The sequence below is a fragment of the Solenopsis invicta genome, chromosome 7, assembly GCF_016802725.1.
Source record: "Solenopsis invicta isolate M01_SB chromosome 7, UNIL_Sinv_3.0, whole genome shotgun sequence".
NCBI classification, from domain to species: Eukaryota; Metazoa; Arthropoda; class Insecta; order Hymenoptera; family Formicidae; genus Solenopsis; species Solenopsis invicta.
Window position 1 is genome coordinate 13,180,983 of NC_052670.1, and position 17,741 is coordinate 13,198,723.

General features: G+C 29.6%; 1 protein-coding gene across 3 annotated transcripts; it reads right to left on the reverse strand.

Annotated features, from left to right (window-relative positions):
• Positions 1-3,435: 3,435 nt before the first annotated feature.
• LOC113005716 (odorant receptor 43a) lies at positions 3,436-14,181 on the reverse strand. 3 transcript variants are annotated; one of them, XM_039451827.1, is made up of 7 exons: positions 13,325-14,181; positions 10,790-11,053; positions 6,778-7,243; positions 6,250-6,349; positions 6,043-6,168; positions 5,566-5,721; positions 3,436-4,253 (listed from the first exon to the last, which is right to left on the reverse strand). In XM_039451827.1, the coding sequence occupies exons 1-7, from the start codon at positions 13,371-13,373 to the stop codon at positions 4,200-4,202; spliced, it is 1,215 nt and encodes a 404-aa protein (XP_039307761.1). In that variant the 5' UTR covers positions 13,374-14,181; the 3' UTR covers positions 3,436-4,199. The 3 variants fall into 3 exon arrangements, 2 of the variants coding, with proteins under 2 accessions (XP_039307761.1, XP_039307760.1); XR_005575215.1 differs by having other exon boundaries at positions 4,461-5,721; positions 6,043-6,349; XM_039451826.1 differs by having other exon boundaries at positions 6,043-6,349.
• Positions 14,182-17,741: the final 3,560 nt, after the last annotated feature.

The following is a 17,741-nucleotide window of genomic DNA, read 5'->3' on the forward strand; positions in this document are numbered from 1 at the left end:
TTCTAAATCTAAATCTAAAAATCTTTGTTAAAAACACATACACTAGAGATTTTATATTAATTAGATTTGTTGTTTTTCAGTCAATATTACATACAGAAGTCTAATTTTCATCAAATTATTCTTACGGACATTGAAAAAATCATCATATCATAGAATGTTTAATAATACAGTTAAATAAATACAACATATTAATTAGCAAAATTTTATTTTTACTGTGACCGTTACTGTGACTAAATACATTATTACCAATGCAAACACATCTATCTTTTTCATGAATAATAGATATTAATGTATCATCTTGAATTTCAAGCATGTTTTAAGAGAACTTACCTGCTTTGCGAGAAGTACGTTGAATATTAAAAGTGTTAGCCCTAGTTTAACAACAGTCCCTTGTTTCGTAAAAACTTTTCGAACATGGTAACTGTAAAAAATAAAAACATCATATTTCATTATTTCATAGACTCGTGAAGTCTACACTTTTTTTTCATTTTACGAAGCTGTACTATAATATGTATGTACACATTTTCATATAAAAAAGATAATTCATTTTTAATTGAACTTCTGTTGAAGGAAGATGAAAAAAAACATAAAACGTTGCAGAAAAATATGAAAAAAAAAACTTTATTTAATAGAAAATGTGTATAAACAGTTCTATGAACATAATATGTAATGTATAAACTCGCAGACTACCTTGTTGCTAAACTCGCATCCGTTATCCGAAAGGAGAAGACTTGGTGTCCCAAAATTGTAAATATATTCAGAAGTGATATCTTACTTGTTTAACTCTTTCACTTATTAATCAGTGTTGTCCACATATTGTTCGAATTCAACTTACTATTATTTGTGAAGATTACTTATTTTTTTTACGTATACATACATATGTATAGACATATACATATATGTATATGATACATTCTGAGAAAAAAATATAAATTTCTCAATATTTTTGAAATTTTTTATTTGTATAAAATTTCTGAAAAAAATTTTTACATAACCAATAATTATGGCTTAAGTTGATGTCGAATAACGTCGATTCTACAAATCATTGCATGCAAAAATCATTCTACTTGTTTTCATGTATAAAATGATAAAAATAAACGATGCAAGATTAATAATATAATTAGTTAATTTTATTTTTATATTATTGCATTGTCAAATCGACGTCGAATCGATATTGATTTGATCTTTAACAAAATTTTTTAGAATATAAGATTATTTATTACATATATATTCCAAAAATATTAAAAAATGTGTGAAACTTCCATTATACTTTTTATATACGCAACATTTGGTTATTTAAAAATATTATAATTTTGACGTAAGTTTTGAATCGATTGTAACAATATCAAAACGACATCGTTTCGAAGAATTATTTCTGAGTGGGTTCTACATGAAAAAATCAATTCAACTTAAATATTTTTAATATTAACAATAAAGAATTGAAATCACAATATAAATATATTATGAAGGCACATAACAGAGTGGTTGTAAGCAAACTATCTTTATTCCTTCTATTTTTTCCGACTTCTGCGGCGTACATCCCAGTGCAGTAAATACCGACTTTACCCTATAGAATTTTGTATATCTCAGAACTCTTCTTCATTTTGATCAGAGAACAATCAAAATTTAACTTGATTGTGATATTTACAATACCGATAGAGATTTTGTAAATAATTAGACAAACAGTTAATGTAGCTAATATTATAAAGGAACAATAATTACTTAGACTAATATTACTTTGACTAATATAAAAAAAATCGAATCTTAGATTTTGAATGAATATAAAATATTATAGAAAACGTGTATATAGTTAATACCACTATAACCTGAAGATATTGAAACATCCATGTTCTTGACTAATATGTAATAGTACTTTTCCATTCTTTTAATCCTAAGATAGAAAGTAGTCGTCACGCACGCTTGTGAAATAAGGCTCCTGAGTACTCGCCGCGGCCATATTGAAGTCGTGACGTCAGAAGCGAGAAATTGCGTGAAATAACACGTAATTTTGTCCAACATGCCATTTGTAAATAAAGCCAATTTGGATAAAACAAACTAAGCAGATGACTTTAAAACACTTCTAAATATCGGTCACGACTATCCTTTTTCCGCCTAACAATCAGTAAATAGTTGTAAAAAGCATGTAAAGTGAAGCAATTGAAACAGGAAAACACATGGGCACATAATTTTGTCCGACGTGCCATTTCTAAATAATGCCAATTTGGATAAAACAGACTAATCAGATGGCTTTAAAACACTCCTAAATATCGGTCACGACTATCCTTTTTTCGCCTAGCAGTCAATAAATAGTCGTAAAAAGCACGTAAAGTGACGTCTATTCAGACAGGAAAACACACGGATAGCTATTAAAAGGAGTGAAAAATGTACTTTTATGTATAAAATTCAAAGAAACTTTACTCGCGGTCCATTTTTACGAATTTGGTAAATACGAGACAAGTCATGTTTTTACAATGAAACACATAATAACAAAATGACATGCACGATAACATTTCATCGTCAATCTGTTATGTTTCACGTGTATTAGTTCTAATTTTGTCCGCGACGGAATGTCGCTACCGTCAACGCGGAGTTCTCGGCTGAGGAGTCAGGAGCCATAAGTACGAGAACTGCTTTGCGAAAGGGACATTAAATTTTAAAATGTATTACCCCTAGTTCGTCGACAGTTCTTCATTTTGCAAAAACTCCTGAACAAAAGTACCAAGTAAGAACTTAGAAAGAATTGTGTTGGGCGATATACAAGGCTATACATTGTTTCGCAGAATTTTACAAGCTCGCCAATTAGATTTTTTTTTTCTATCTTACGATGCCTTACTATTCACGCACTATGTTGGGTGATATAAAAGGTTATACATTGTACCTCAGAATTTTACAAACTCGCCAATTACTTACTTTTTTTTCTTAGGATGCTTTAGTGTTTACGCACTTTTGCATAGGAGGATAATACACTTTTACTAAACCTATAGACAGACATCGATATGAACAAAATATTGTATAAAGGAAAAATATTACACAATGTAAAATATGGCTTACTATCTACTTCCATAACGTCGTAAATCTGAAATTTCCTAAATCAAGTTTTTGGTATTCAGTAGACTGCCTCAAGCCTTTTGGATTCTTTAATGATGTTATAAGGTGTATGTGAAGCTGGCATATCATTTGGTGGAAATTCACTAAACATTGACAGTTTAGGGTTTATTTTCAATAGTTCTACAGTTCTTGATAGATAAAACAAATAGTTCTAGCCTTTAAAGCGAAAAAAACGCATAGGACAAAGTGAGACGCCAGGTTCACGCAGCGTCTCAGTTTGTCCTGCGTAATTTTCCAGACCCAATTCTTGTAGGATTTTAAAAGATCTATAGTTCTAGATGAGTTTTAGAAAGAGTTCTAGCGTTTAACATAGTTTGTTTAATTTAAAAAAAAACTATTATAAAATTTATTTTATAATATTACATAATAGAGTTCCGTGTACAAAAAAATATTTTTCCTCCAATTCTGAACGTATCTAAATGGCCGATCGTCTTTCATTCGCCGCGTTTGGAAACCAAAGATCCGGATTGCCTAATCGGGGTAAAAATTTCGGAAATCGGAACCAAACGGGGTGAAAACACGGCAATTCGTAAGTTGATAAATAAGAGGTCCGGAAGGCACTCCGACACTTATTCCGCTTTGATCGAAATCGGCGTCTAAGTCTTCTCTCTCCCTGCCGTGCCTCCGCGAGCTGTAATACGAGTTCACCTATTCATAAATAATCGTGTCTCTAATACGGGCCCAGAGCAAAATAACTCCAAAAACACAAGGCGCGATCGCTATACGGCGCTGTCGCCTCTCGCTCGGCGAGGAACTCGAGCCACGCGAATAATACTATGCGATAATGTCGTAATAAACTTTACAACAGTGATAGTTGTTGAAATAAACAATAAACGAAAACACAGTGGTGAAAATTTAAGTTTTTTTCCCACCGAACAGTAGTCACTATTTTTCAGTATTCTTTATAGCGACAATATGACGTCTTAAAATAAGTATACGTGTGTAATTTACAGCAATAAGCAATAAATACTATAAAACTTTATTTCTACAGTAACAAATGTGGAATATAAAAATTCTTTATGTAACTAAATTAACTATAAACACGTTGATTTTTTTGCGACAATAAGAAGTATTAATGTAAATGTAAATCTTCAACTATGTTTCGTCAATAGAAGCGATATATATCCAAATGACGACTTTAATACCTAAAAATAATTATGTCATTAGATATGTTACAAGAAAATTAAAAGATAATTTTTACAATGATGTTGACAAAAATCTAAAAGATTGTCTCACTGATTATACTGGTCTTTTTACACAATGTCAGAAGTCAGAATAGTTGATATTACAATCGTTACCACTCTTTCTAAAGTTACAACTATATGCACGCATACACATATACACAGCCTTACATGTACATGTATGTACACGGGAATTATAATCAACAACCACGGTTGCCACCAGCTCCAGTTTTCGGCCGAAAACTCCAATTTTGTAATGAACATCTGACTCTCCAGCTTGAAAATTTGAAATTTTGATTATCTTTTGTTTAAAAGTCTAACGATCTCTTTGATTTTCAGTCAGAAATTTTTTAAAGAATCTCTGGAATTTGAGAATCAAATTTGACCATTTCCTAGAAATTTAGATAATTTAGACAATAGTAATCAATTTATGGCGATTATAAAAAGAGATTCATCGATTTTTAAAAGAACACTAATCGAAAGGTGGCAACCGTGCCAATATGCAACTTCACCATGGTATGCATTGGGTAATGCTAATTTTGGCGGCAACTAAGCACAAATATATTGGTAACTTTGCTTCATAATACTGCGTAACTCTGCCAAAGAGGATCGTAAGAATCTTCCTTTTTCTTTATTTGCAAGGAAAAGTTCAAATTTTATGATGATTTGCACATAATATTTGAAAACAAAGTTCCTCCACAAACTGCATCAAAATATGCATTTCCTTTGAAAACTTAAAAAAGCTTTGTTTTTGAAAATATGAGGTTGAGGGTTGAGGAGAAAATAAATTCAAAAGTCTCTTGAAGTACAAACTTAACCCTTCAAAATGCAAAAACAATTTTAAAATACAATTTTTCCCAAAGTTATGTTTACTTGAAATTACGTGAAAATTTTTTATACATAAATATAAAAATAACATGTTATCTATTGTCTTACAAACTTAAAATAAAAAAATTTATTGTTCTTATTAGTATCATAATAAAAAATATTTAAAAAATAATTTTTTTTATTTAATCCAATTTTACTTAAGCATTAAAAAAGTAACGGGAAAAGTAACGAGTAAGTATCGTTATTTTTCAAATAACAGTAACAAGTTACTTTTAAAAAGTAATTTTTTGATAAGTATACATGTATCATAATCTCAATTTGACGAGTATATTTGATATTCAGTGAGATTTCTTTAGAAAATCATATACTTGCACGAGCATTATTAAAATAGACTATTGGTTAAAATAAAGAAGCGAAATTAAATTTAGCAAATTTTAAATAATCTTACGTTAACGAAAGTAGCCATCGTTAATGGAATAATATTTCCAGCAGTCATGCAAAATGGGTGACTAGTTTGCATCATTAATAAAATAATATTTCTCGCTTTTCTTGCTTCCAATTTGTACCATTCAAGATCACAAACAGCATAATGTACTTTATTACACTTAACAAAAACAAAAATATATTAATGAATATGTTATTGAACATGGCCATTTAATTCAACGTACATGATTTCAGTTTAATAAATATTGTGAAAATTTATTAGGAATTAATTTTTCTTCTCAAAAATAGAAAAATTTTGAAAGAACAATTTCATTTAACATTAACAGATATTTATTTTAATTAAGGTAGAGACCGAATATAATTTTAGTATTTAAAATTTAGTATTTAATATTTAAAAATATTTTTTAACGTTTGAATTCCTGAGTTTAAAGATATAAAATTAAATTAATATTATATTTTAATACATTATTATATAACTTACTTGCTCTATAATAAGTTGTCCTGCACCACAATAAAGAAAAGTATTTATCAATAAGCAAAGAAGAATAGTTGTTGAAAGGTATACTTGTGCGAGAGCTGTTTCATTTATTTTCCTGTCATTAAATATCTGTAATTTATACGTTATTAGAAAACGAAATAATATATGTACCATTAAAATGCTTTTTATATTTTTTTTATTAAAACTTACAATAGTTATTAAAAAACCGCATAAACAAAATACGACACTAAAATTAAGTATTGATATTAAAATGATTAAAGAGTATATATTTTCAATATTATTGGCAAATCTATAAGAACATAAATATAAAGTTATTACAATAAATTAAACATATTACACCATAAATTAATTATATTGAAACAAATAGCAATGTACACGTCTAAAAATATAAAAATATTAAAAGGATAAAACAAATCTTTTAAGAAAATGAACTTTAGACGTGAAGATGTTCATAATAACAATATTCATAATAAGTTCAGGAACATATTAAGTTTCGTATGCAAATAAACGGCCAAATATGCAATTTTGCAAAATTTTTGCGGAGAAAATAATAGAAAATATACTTTATATAACTACACGTATATTAAAAGTTTATATTTGTATCAAATTATGACTAAAACATTAAATATTAAAATGTGAAAAATTTGTATAAAATAATAATCTTTATTGTTGTCAATTTTGATAGATATATTTAATTAAATATTATTGAATTCATACCTGATAAGTCGTAAATGTGTTATTATAATATTATTCAAAACCTTGTTGAAATTTTTACAACAGACCAATCTAACTAACCGGCATCTAAAGTTCTCTAATTGGCCACGAATATGAAAAGTTATTAGTATTAAAGAATTATCTAGACATAGGTAAATAATACCTGCAAACAAGATTGTTAATGTATGAATGAGTAATGTTAATTCAAACTGCGGACTCTTATCTGTGTCGTAGTGATATGTCTGAAGTGGTAACGGCTTATTTCTATTTGTTAAATTCATTGTATCTATTACTTCTATTCCAAAATAAGAAGGGAGAATCAATGATAAACACGCTAGTGCTACGAAAATGTATCCAATGATCATGATTGATCGAGCAATTCGTGCTTGTTTTATCATCACATTTCTTTCTGTATCCAGCTTGATTGCCATCCAATCTTCCGCCATCATATTTACAATGGATAAGAAAACTTGAAAATATAAATTAATGAAACTAGAAAACAAATATTGCTAAAATAGAAGAAAAGGTGGTAATACAGCTCTATAGTTACATTTTGTACAATAATTTTATAAGTAAGCAATATTTTAAATTAAAAACTTAACTATTATATTTATCAATACGGTATTCAATTAATTCTGTAGTTAAAGATTTAAAATATTCATTACTTATAGGATGTTATTAATAAAAATGTAACTTTATTGCATAATGGATGAAAAGGAAGTATACAGGATAATATACTCCCTTCAATAGAAATAGATTTAAAAAATTTCGTTATCAAATTATATACGCATTCAAATTTAAAAAAAGTACTGTAGAATACATATACATATGTAAATATATGTACATTCGTGTACATATATAAGTTCTTCCATACACTGACTGCACTGAAAATCTATAGGGTGATTATGAATGGTTGTCCTCACGTTTTACCATAGAGGTATGATTTATTGACGCATATGTAATTTCTAATATATATTATAAATATAATATTAGAAATTACAAATCCGTCTGTAAATTATGTTCCTATGGTAAAAAGTGAGTAAAACCATTAATAATCACTCTGTATATTACACCTAATGTAATCGTGTAATGTAAATATGTAAATTAGCAGTAGAATTACAATCAACACTATCGAATTATTAATTTGATATGAATTTTCCGAAAAAGAAACTGCATTTAAGTTTATTGAGGTGTCAACATACTTAAAGACTGTATTAGTAAAATCCCTGTTGTTTACTTTTGTATTGTATAACGAAATATGTATTTACACTGTACTCATTTTGAATTATGTTTAGTCAAATTAAATGTTAAATACTTTAAAACACACAAATATACGTATATATACAGAGTACACGTTATAGGTGTAACATTGCTCACGGGTAGGTAGAGCAGATTAAACTGAGTCGAAGATTGGTGTATTATTTTATAAATTTTAATAGTTACCGAGATATTAATTAGTAAAAATCATCGAATGAGCGCGTATCTGACCGGTCAATTGCAAGCGTGGTCGCCACGTTAGTGTTAGTGATACCGGTGATACGTGGCGCGGCGAGGAAAAGTTGTTTCTATAAGCAGCAATGTCTATGCGGGCTGAATCCACGCTCCGAGCTGATTTTCCCCCCTGTTTTTTTTCTTTTTTTTTATATCAGAAAGAAATTTCTTACTATGCATAACTATAAAAATCTTTTGTGTGGGTGTATGCGTGCGTGTGCGCGTGTGCGTGCGTGTGCGTACGTACACATGCATGCATGTATTTGTACATACATAAACAACGAGCAACGTGCGATACAGAATGGCGCTCCCAAAAAATAACAATTTATAATTAAAAATTAAAATACATTCTACCAAACCTTAAATTTTTTTTTAATTTTGTAGTGTTCATGAAAAGTATGTCATTAAAAATTAAAATTTATCGCTATGTTTTACGATATTTTAATAGCAAGCATCAAAAATCTGACAAGGAATGTACATGTAGTGTCCGCCTCAGATTTAAATGAGTTTTTAATATGTTGTAGTACAGATAAAAATAAGGGACACGTATTTTTTTATACCTGCCCAATCTCAATTTTAGGGAGTGAAACGCCCCTTTGAAGAAAATCGGGTTTTTTTCTTTCGAAACGTATATCGTCAGTACTACAAGAAATAGAGAAAAATGTTTTAAATGAAAGTTGAATAGCTTGAAGAGTACTTTATAACAACAAGAAAATTTATTTTTAATTTTTTTTTATACTTTTCCTCGCCACTTACCTCTTTTTTCAAAATTTTTATTTCTTTTTAAAAAAATACGTGTCCCTTATTGTGATCTGTACTACAACGTATTAAATGCTCGTCCAAATCGAAGGGAGACGCTCCTATAGTACACGGACGGGTGCGCATACCATGCGTTATGGTTTTTAATTATTTTTGGAAAATAAAAATGTCGCATCATAACTTTATCATATACCGTTGAATTTATAATAAAATAAGCTTCATTTTGCTTATAAAAAAAATTAAAATTTTGAAAAAAATAGGTAAGTGGTAGGGAGAAATATAAAAAAAATTTGTTTTGTTATAAAGTACTCTTCGAGCCATTCAACATTTATTTAGAACATTTTTCTCTATCTCTTGTAGTTCCGACGATATACGCTTCAAAAGAAAAAAACCGATTTTCTTCAAAGGGGCGTTTCACCCCCTAAAATTGAAATTGGGCACGTTTGAGAAAATACGTGCCTTATTTTTATCTGTACTAAAACATATTAAAAGCTCGTTTAAATCTGAGGCGGACACTTCGCGTACATTCCTTATGAGTTAAAAGTGATCCAATACCATGTCCAGTATGACTATATTTATTTTTGTCTGTTGCACACGAATTCGTTTGAAGCTACGTTACAATTTTGAGAAAAAATTTGAAATGACAAAAAATAAAATTAGGAATATTATTATTATTGTTATAGCACTATTTCCTTCTAAATTTGAAGCAGTCAACGCGAAGGTATCAACTTTTTGCTTTACATACTAATGGTGGTGTTACACCTATTATGATACACTCTGTATATACACGTGATACGTCCAAGTTTAAAAGGAATAAAAAAGAACGTATAATTAAATGCTGAAATATACTTGGAAAACGTTCTGAAATATTCAAAAATTAAGAATCTTATAGCAAATGCTAATTATTATATGTTCGTATTTCACTGCAAAACAGCGGGGTACAAACAAATAAACCCATAAATAATCAGCAATCACTAGACTTTCCTTTCTAAGCTACATTCCAAAACATCCTCTCCGAAGAAAATTTTACTCGATATAATATAGAATACGTTACGTATACTATGTATTTTGAGTAAAATTTTCTTCGGAAAGGAAAGGTTTTGAAACCTAATAACGGATATATGCGAGTAACTAATATATACAGGGTGATTATTAATGACTGTTTCCACGTTTTACCATAGGAGCATGATTTACCATCGGATACGTATTTCTAACATATTATTATATTAGAAATTACAAATGCGTGCTCCTATGGTAAAAAGTGGGAACAGTCATTAATAATCACCTTGGATATATATATATATATATATATATATATATATATATATATATATATATGTGTGTGTGTGTGTATATATATATATATATATAATTTATACTTGTATATAGCATCATATGTCGAAATAAATTACAACTTGTATGTCTGATTTTTTCTTCGGTTTGGAAATTATATAAAACATACAAATAGTTCAGTATATTAATATACTGAACTATTTGTATGTTTTATATATACTGAACTATTTGTATGTTTTATATAATTTCCAAACCGAAGAAAAAATCAGACATACAAGTTGTAATTTGTTTCGACATATGATGCTATATACAAGTATAAATTACATTTAGTTTCTAATATTAGATTTTATAATCGATAATATATTTATAATAATTAATCAATTATAATAATAAATCATAAAACAATGTAACAAAATAATGGAATAGAATACTAAATTTTAATAAATTTTATTTAAAATACTTCTGAATGTACCTGTTCGTTTCCATTGTATGATAAAATATTTCACTGATACTACCATGAAGGGTAATGCCAGTTGTAAAGTATTTATTAGAGATACCATATTGCTCCATGTTTGGACAATCGCAAAAATTAACGGAATGTCACTAATAAATATTAACAAAGTTAAAATAAAGCCTACACGAATTCGAGACCATAAACGTGCACATTTGTCGATTTTAGGCCATAAGCCGAGTATTTCCAAACCAAAGTAATGTAGTTTCACTGCCCACACAAAATCTAACAATTTTTGAGATACAGAATATTTAAACATTTATTTCAATTTTATACATATATATATATATATATATACACAAAGCATTTTTTTTCAAGTGGGCCAATCACTTTATCAAAATTCAGTTCAGCCAAAGTACTTCATTCTGCTCAAATTACAGGTGTACATGTCTACTTTCATTAATACTTTAACTTTTTTGGAAATTCAATATGGTGAATCCGACATAACAGCTATAGTTCACAAACTACTAGAGAATACTCGAATCACATTTTCGGATGGTCAAAATTTGTTCGATTTTCAACAACGGTATTCAATTATTTTCTGGGTTTCAGATGAATAAAGTATGTACATCTACAATCAGATTTCTAAATCTACGAATAATATACCTGACAATATATTCTACAAATCCGAATACGAATTCACGTTTAGCGACAAAAGAACCCTCGAATACCGAATTTTATGAGAACAAAGAAATTTTTGGTTGAGCTGAATTTTGGACAAAGGTATCGTTTGAAAAAGAATATCATACATGCATATATGTATATTATATAGGTATATGTATATATTATTATTTTCATAAAAGATTAAGTACCTGAGCCGAATAAGGACACTTGTTTCATTTTTATTAAACTCTATAATGGAAATATTGAAATCAAATAAGTGATAATAAAATGCTTATTTCAATTATTTACGAAGATAAAATTATCTTCCATTTTCCACAGAACGTTTTTAAATACAAAACTTTTTATAACTCTGACATTACCTCATTAAAGTTTTGTATTTAATAAGTTTTAAATAAAAAACTGAAAATGATAATTAAGAAACTAAACATTATATTCCAACTTTTAAAATGTTTATTAATCACGAAATCTCTTAGGATTTATTCTACTGTTCACATCATAATTATCATTAATTTTGTCTGTAATTATTTTTTACTTTTTATATATTAGCCACTTAAGTGCAATTTCAGCTTCTCAAAAATTAGCAAATCTCAAAAATTAGCAATTTTGAAAATCATTATCTCTTTTGCAAATCATACACATGACAAACAAATCAAAACAACACAGCAATAAACGTATAAATAGGCCTTATTTAATAAGTACATTATTTCCAAAAAAGGGTATACTTATTCCAAAAGATCGAGCATATATATTTTTTTTCTATAGTTATAAAGTTCAATAATATTATAATATGTTACTTGTAATAAACCATAAAATAATGCATATTTAATCAACTTTTCAGAGAATTTTTATAAAACCACTCATTTTTTTATAACCCACTTTGTCAAAAGTTTTTGTTGCACTAAATAAACGTATTGCTTCCGGTTTTAATTCCCTAGTCCGTCTTTATCTACTTCCTATGATACATCTTTCAAGCGTATGTTCTATGCATAAACGCGTTTTTAAGTGATAAATTTACAAGTGGACCTTATTCGGCTCAAGTTATATAAAAATACAATACATAAAAAATTATGTTACGTTTTGACCGTTTTTCAACCAACACGAGAAGTATAAATTAAATTATATGTATATTAAAGGAGTATTTAAGCGGAGTCAAGTAATGTATTGCTCATCTTGGAAAAACTTTGGAAATATGAGAAATCACTTTCGAAATTCTTAGATTTAGACCTAAAACAAGTTCAGATTCGCGAACCTGAATAAATGCATACCTTCAAATATACTGCAGTAGATGCACATTGAAAAACATGGTATTAAAGAATAAAATAAAAATAATTATCATAAATGGTATTTATTTTAGTACGTATTCCACGACGTATTCTACGACATGATAGATAAGCGATGAAGAGTTTAGGACAGAATATTGTTTGCGTTCCTAATCCGTTTTAAATATCAAACATATTTATCAAATTATACGTTGTAAATAATAATACAGTCCTTGTTGCTTAATTCTCGGGATGACTTAATAATTTTTTAAATAAAAGTAATAGCATTAAATTTATTGTCTCACGATTTTCCGATGTTTCTACTGAACAAGCGATACATTCGACTCCGTTTAAGTAAACTTTCTTGAATATAATGTAGAATTTTGTGTATATGCTTGGAACTCTTTTATTTTAGCTAAAAAAACTGCTAAAATTTAATTCCTCTTTATAGTATATAATAATACCGTTAGAGATTGGATAAATAATTAGATAAACAGTTAATATAGTACATTGCAAAGAAACAAAAATAGTTACACTAATGTTCTGAAATAAATTAAACCTTCGACCTTCAATTAATATAAAATATTATAGAAAATGTGTAGTATGTAGTTACCACTGTAACCTGAAGACATCGAAATATCCTTGTTATTATTGACTAACATGATGAGACTACTCTTTCGCTCTTTCAACCCTAAGGATGAATGTGGTCACGCACGCTCGTGAAATAAGTACGAGAACTTAACTGTGAAAGGCACATTAAATATTAAAAGTGTCACCCCTAGTTCGACGACAGTTATCCCCTTCGCAAAACTTCTCGATAATAGTAACAAGTAAGAAATTCGAGCTGTCTTGTGCGATATACAGAGATATATACTATTTCTCAATTTTACAAGCTTGCCTATTAGATACTTTTTTCTGCGATGCCTTACTATATATTTACGCATTTTTCTATCGGAAGATAAGACTGCATTTTTAATAAACCTATAGACACAGAAATTGAAAAAAAAAGATATTGTATAAAGGGAAAATATTATGCAATATAAAATATGGTTTACTATCTATTATACTTCCATATCGTCGTAAGTCTGAAATTTCCGAAATCGAGTTACTGGTATCGTTGTATTCATTAGACTGCCCCAAGCCTTTTGAATTCTTTAATGTTATAAATGGATTATAGGGCGATTGAGCAGCGATTGTAATAAATATAATGTATTGAAACGTTATTTAAAAACAATTTTTGTTACTTTTGTAAAGTTATCGATTTTAGACATACGAAGTTTTGCAAGTAGACCATCAATATGTAATATGTAATGTGAATTAACAAGATATGTAAAAGTTCATATAACATAACATCGGAATTATAAAATTACATAAATTTTTGTATCATGTGTCATGTCACATGCTATAATTAACCACATATAAATACCGTTTGTCTATCAATGCATGAAGGTAAATCAGAGTTATTTTTTGTACAAAATAATAGTACATATAAAATGAAATAATATATAAATTAATATATAATTAATTATTGTTTATCTTCAAAACGTATAGTATACACGTTTTGAATTATGTACAGTTGAATGAAATGTTAAATAACATTAAAGAAAAATTTAAATGTACATACATTCGTGTGATTCCTCCAAGTTTAAAATTAATGAAGAAGTACATGTAAATAAATGCTAAAATGATACAAAATATTTAAAAGTAAAGAGTTTTATAACAAATGCCAGTTGTTACACTGCAATATGGCAAACAGCAAACAAAACCCGTAATTAATCATTAGAATTCGCCACCTAATAGTGGAGATATTACATATATTTATAAGGATAACAGTACCACTTCCTCTTTACTAAAATATTGAATCACTTGAATACATATGTCATTTATAGTATTTTCGAACCGAAGAATGAATCGTACGTATTCTGTAATTTATTTAAATGCTATATGCGATGTTATATATAAGTCTAAATTACATTTAATATCTGATAATAGATTTTATAATCGATATAATATGTTTATAATATGTTTATAATTTATAATATGTTTATAATAATCAATCAGTTTTTATAATAAATCAAAAAGTAATTTAACGAAACGATGGAATACAATATAAAATTTTATAAAATTTTATTTTAAATAATTCTGAATGTACCTGTTCGTTTCCAGTGCATAATAACATATTTCATTGATACTATTATGAAGGGCAATGCCAGTTGTAAATTGCTTATTAGAAATACCATATCGCCCCATGTTTGGATAATTGCATAAATCAACGGAATTTCACTAACAAACAGTAACGAAGTTAAAATGAAGCCTACACGAATTTGAGACCATAAACGTGCAAATTTGTCGGTTTTAGGCCACAAGCCGATTAGTTCCAAACCTAAGTAATGTAGTTCCACTGCCCATAGAAAATCTATTAATTTTCAAGATACAAAATATTTTAGCATTTATTATACATAATATATGCAGGGTGTCTTATAAAAAAAGAATGGTCGAGCGCTCGTATGCAGGTAGAATGAACCAAATTGAGTCGAAAAGTCCGGTAACATTTTGCAATTTCCGCAATAGTTAACGAGTTATTAATTTATAAAGATAGCTGACTTAGTCCGGCCTATCGCCAAATCCAAACGCGCGACGAAATGTGGCCGTCCAGCGATCGAAGTTGCTAGATGCGCATACTGATCTCTCAACGCGTATCGAAAAAGATGAAATTGAGAGCTCGACTGAGTCCCGTAGATTCCTAATCCATCATACCTAACAATGACTGATACTTAATACAATACTTGAGTTGGTCATAAGCAGAGAGGAACCTGAGAGCGGCCATGCCGGCCTTTCTTCCTGTAAAGCTTGATGCACAATGAAAAGCACAAGCAATAGGAGCAAGGAATAATAATAGGCAATAGATTTTAATCAATCAGAAGCCGCAAAAAATATCTACGAATCAATCAGAAGTTTCAAAATCTATTGCCTGTTGTTGCCTGTGCTTCTCATTGTGCAATAGGCTTAACACTTGAATTTCGGCATTAACGACTCACATCCATTTTGATCGGAATATGAACTAAAATCACATCCATTTTGCGACATTGCCGATAAAAATGGTTCAAGTATGTGCTAAAATAATGTAGAGGGGCTGTGCAGGTACTCATAGTCATATTTATATGTATATGATACTTAAAATAATATTTAAGATGATTATAATTAAGATGATGCTTAAGATGATTTTAAATATAAGAATCGAAAAAAAGATTATTAAATCTTATATATTTAAAAGATGTAAACGTGGAGCTCAAATTATATTTAAAAAATACTTATGAAAGAAAAAGATATTTTGTATTGAAATTTATACACTTGCACGAAATGTTTGGTAAATTAATTATTACCAAATTTACTCTACTTAGAAAATTTTCCGTCTTTTCTACGTTTATACGCATAAACTTCTTCTATAAATTACGCAGTAATGTAGTGCATAATTAGTATTCTGTCGTATAATAAAACACCAAATTGCGCCAATAAATAATGATACATAATGAATACGATCTTATGAGGTTTTTGTGCTATGTATATTCTTGTATACAATAAATGTATACAATAATCGACAAATTATTGCACGTATTTTATGATTTAATTAATAATCCTATTTTAACTCATTTATTATAAGGTAATGGATTCGACGTTATATTTATCTGTAATACTCTTTCACAGATTCATTACTTCAATATGGAACAAATAATTTTGTTCACTCACTGACACAATACGCAGCAATAGAGTTATAACTACGTTGCGAATACGTTAATTTGTAAAATACAAATACACGATTCAAAATATCGCGACGTTTGAAATAATTATTACTCTAGCGGACAGTTGCGTGCATAAGATAATTACAATCAATTCCCAAAGTAACAGATAAAATTATAAATCGCAGACAACTCACCTCTAAGGTTGCTCCTCCGATGCCCGATGCCGTCTTGAACCTCCTCCTGCTCTTCTCTTGTTTCTTCGTGGCAGGTTTTCCATGGCATAACACTCAGGCTCGGATTTCCATTATCTAGTTAATTAACTTATAGTTAAATTTAACTTGAAGTTTTAGCTAATAAGCTTCCCCTATGACATCATCATGGATGAAGCCCATTGGATAAAACATCTCGTAAAATTTAACCTTCAGTTGATGACAAACCGAACCTCACTCGAGAAAACACCGATTAATGATTATTTACATTTCACGATAAAGAATAAACGATCGCGCGGTATTTCGTACAGCACTCCCGACGTTCACGTGACAATCACAAAATACTTTATTATTTTATGACGGAAAAATCAAAGCATTACCGTACGTGCGCGAATAAGCTATAAAGCTATTTGACATTTTGATCTGCGGCCTTTTGTATAATAATTCAAAAACAGGGCCGCCGGATTTAATCTGGAACCACACAATACGACGTGATTAATAAAGCGGAGTTAATATTTAATTGCAACGCGGGCCACTCAAAAATACAAGTACATGATTCAGTTAATATTTCGCCAGATAATACATGGAATAGCTCGCGATGCTACCTGCTCGCTCGAATCTCGGAACGCGAATGACAGCGCAGCGACATTGCGTAAACACATCGCACTATACACAAGAGCAACCAACTCCAAGGTCGTGTATCAGCCAAATTTCGCGAAATGTTTAAAGCGTCGTATGTAGACTCCGCATTACGTGCACGCCGCGCCGTCTCTGTTAAATGCCTCACTCGGGTTGTTGGTTGTTGACCACGCATGATCCCGTACGATAGGCGGCACACCGCGCGCCATCTGACCTGCCTCCCCACTCTCCTCAGTCACTCGATCATTCGCACTACGCGAGGCACACGTACACCCATCGACCACGTGCGTCTCGGATAGTACGAATGACCGAGCGACCGAGAAGAGTGGGGAGGCAGGCCAGACGGCGCGCGGCGTGCCGCCTGATTTACGGGACCGCGCGCGGTCAACAACCCGAATGGAGCATTTAAATGGAGATGGCGCGGCGTGCACGTAATGCGTAG

Coding starts and splice junctions, on each gene's coding strand:
- LOC113005716 (XM_039451826.1), bottom strand. CDS start 13,373: ATGTTAGTCAATAATAACAAGGATATTTCGATGTCTTCAGGTTACAGT. Junction 11,054..13,324: donor GATGTCTTCAGGTTACAGTG/GTAACTACATAC, acceptor AAAAATTGTTAG/ATTTTGTGTGGGCAGTGAAA. Junction 7,244..10,789: donor CATACAATGGAAACGAACAG/GTACATTCAGAA, acceptor TATATTTTCAAG/TTTTCTTATCCATTGTAAAT.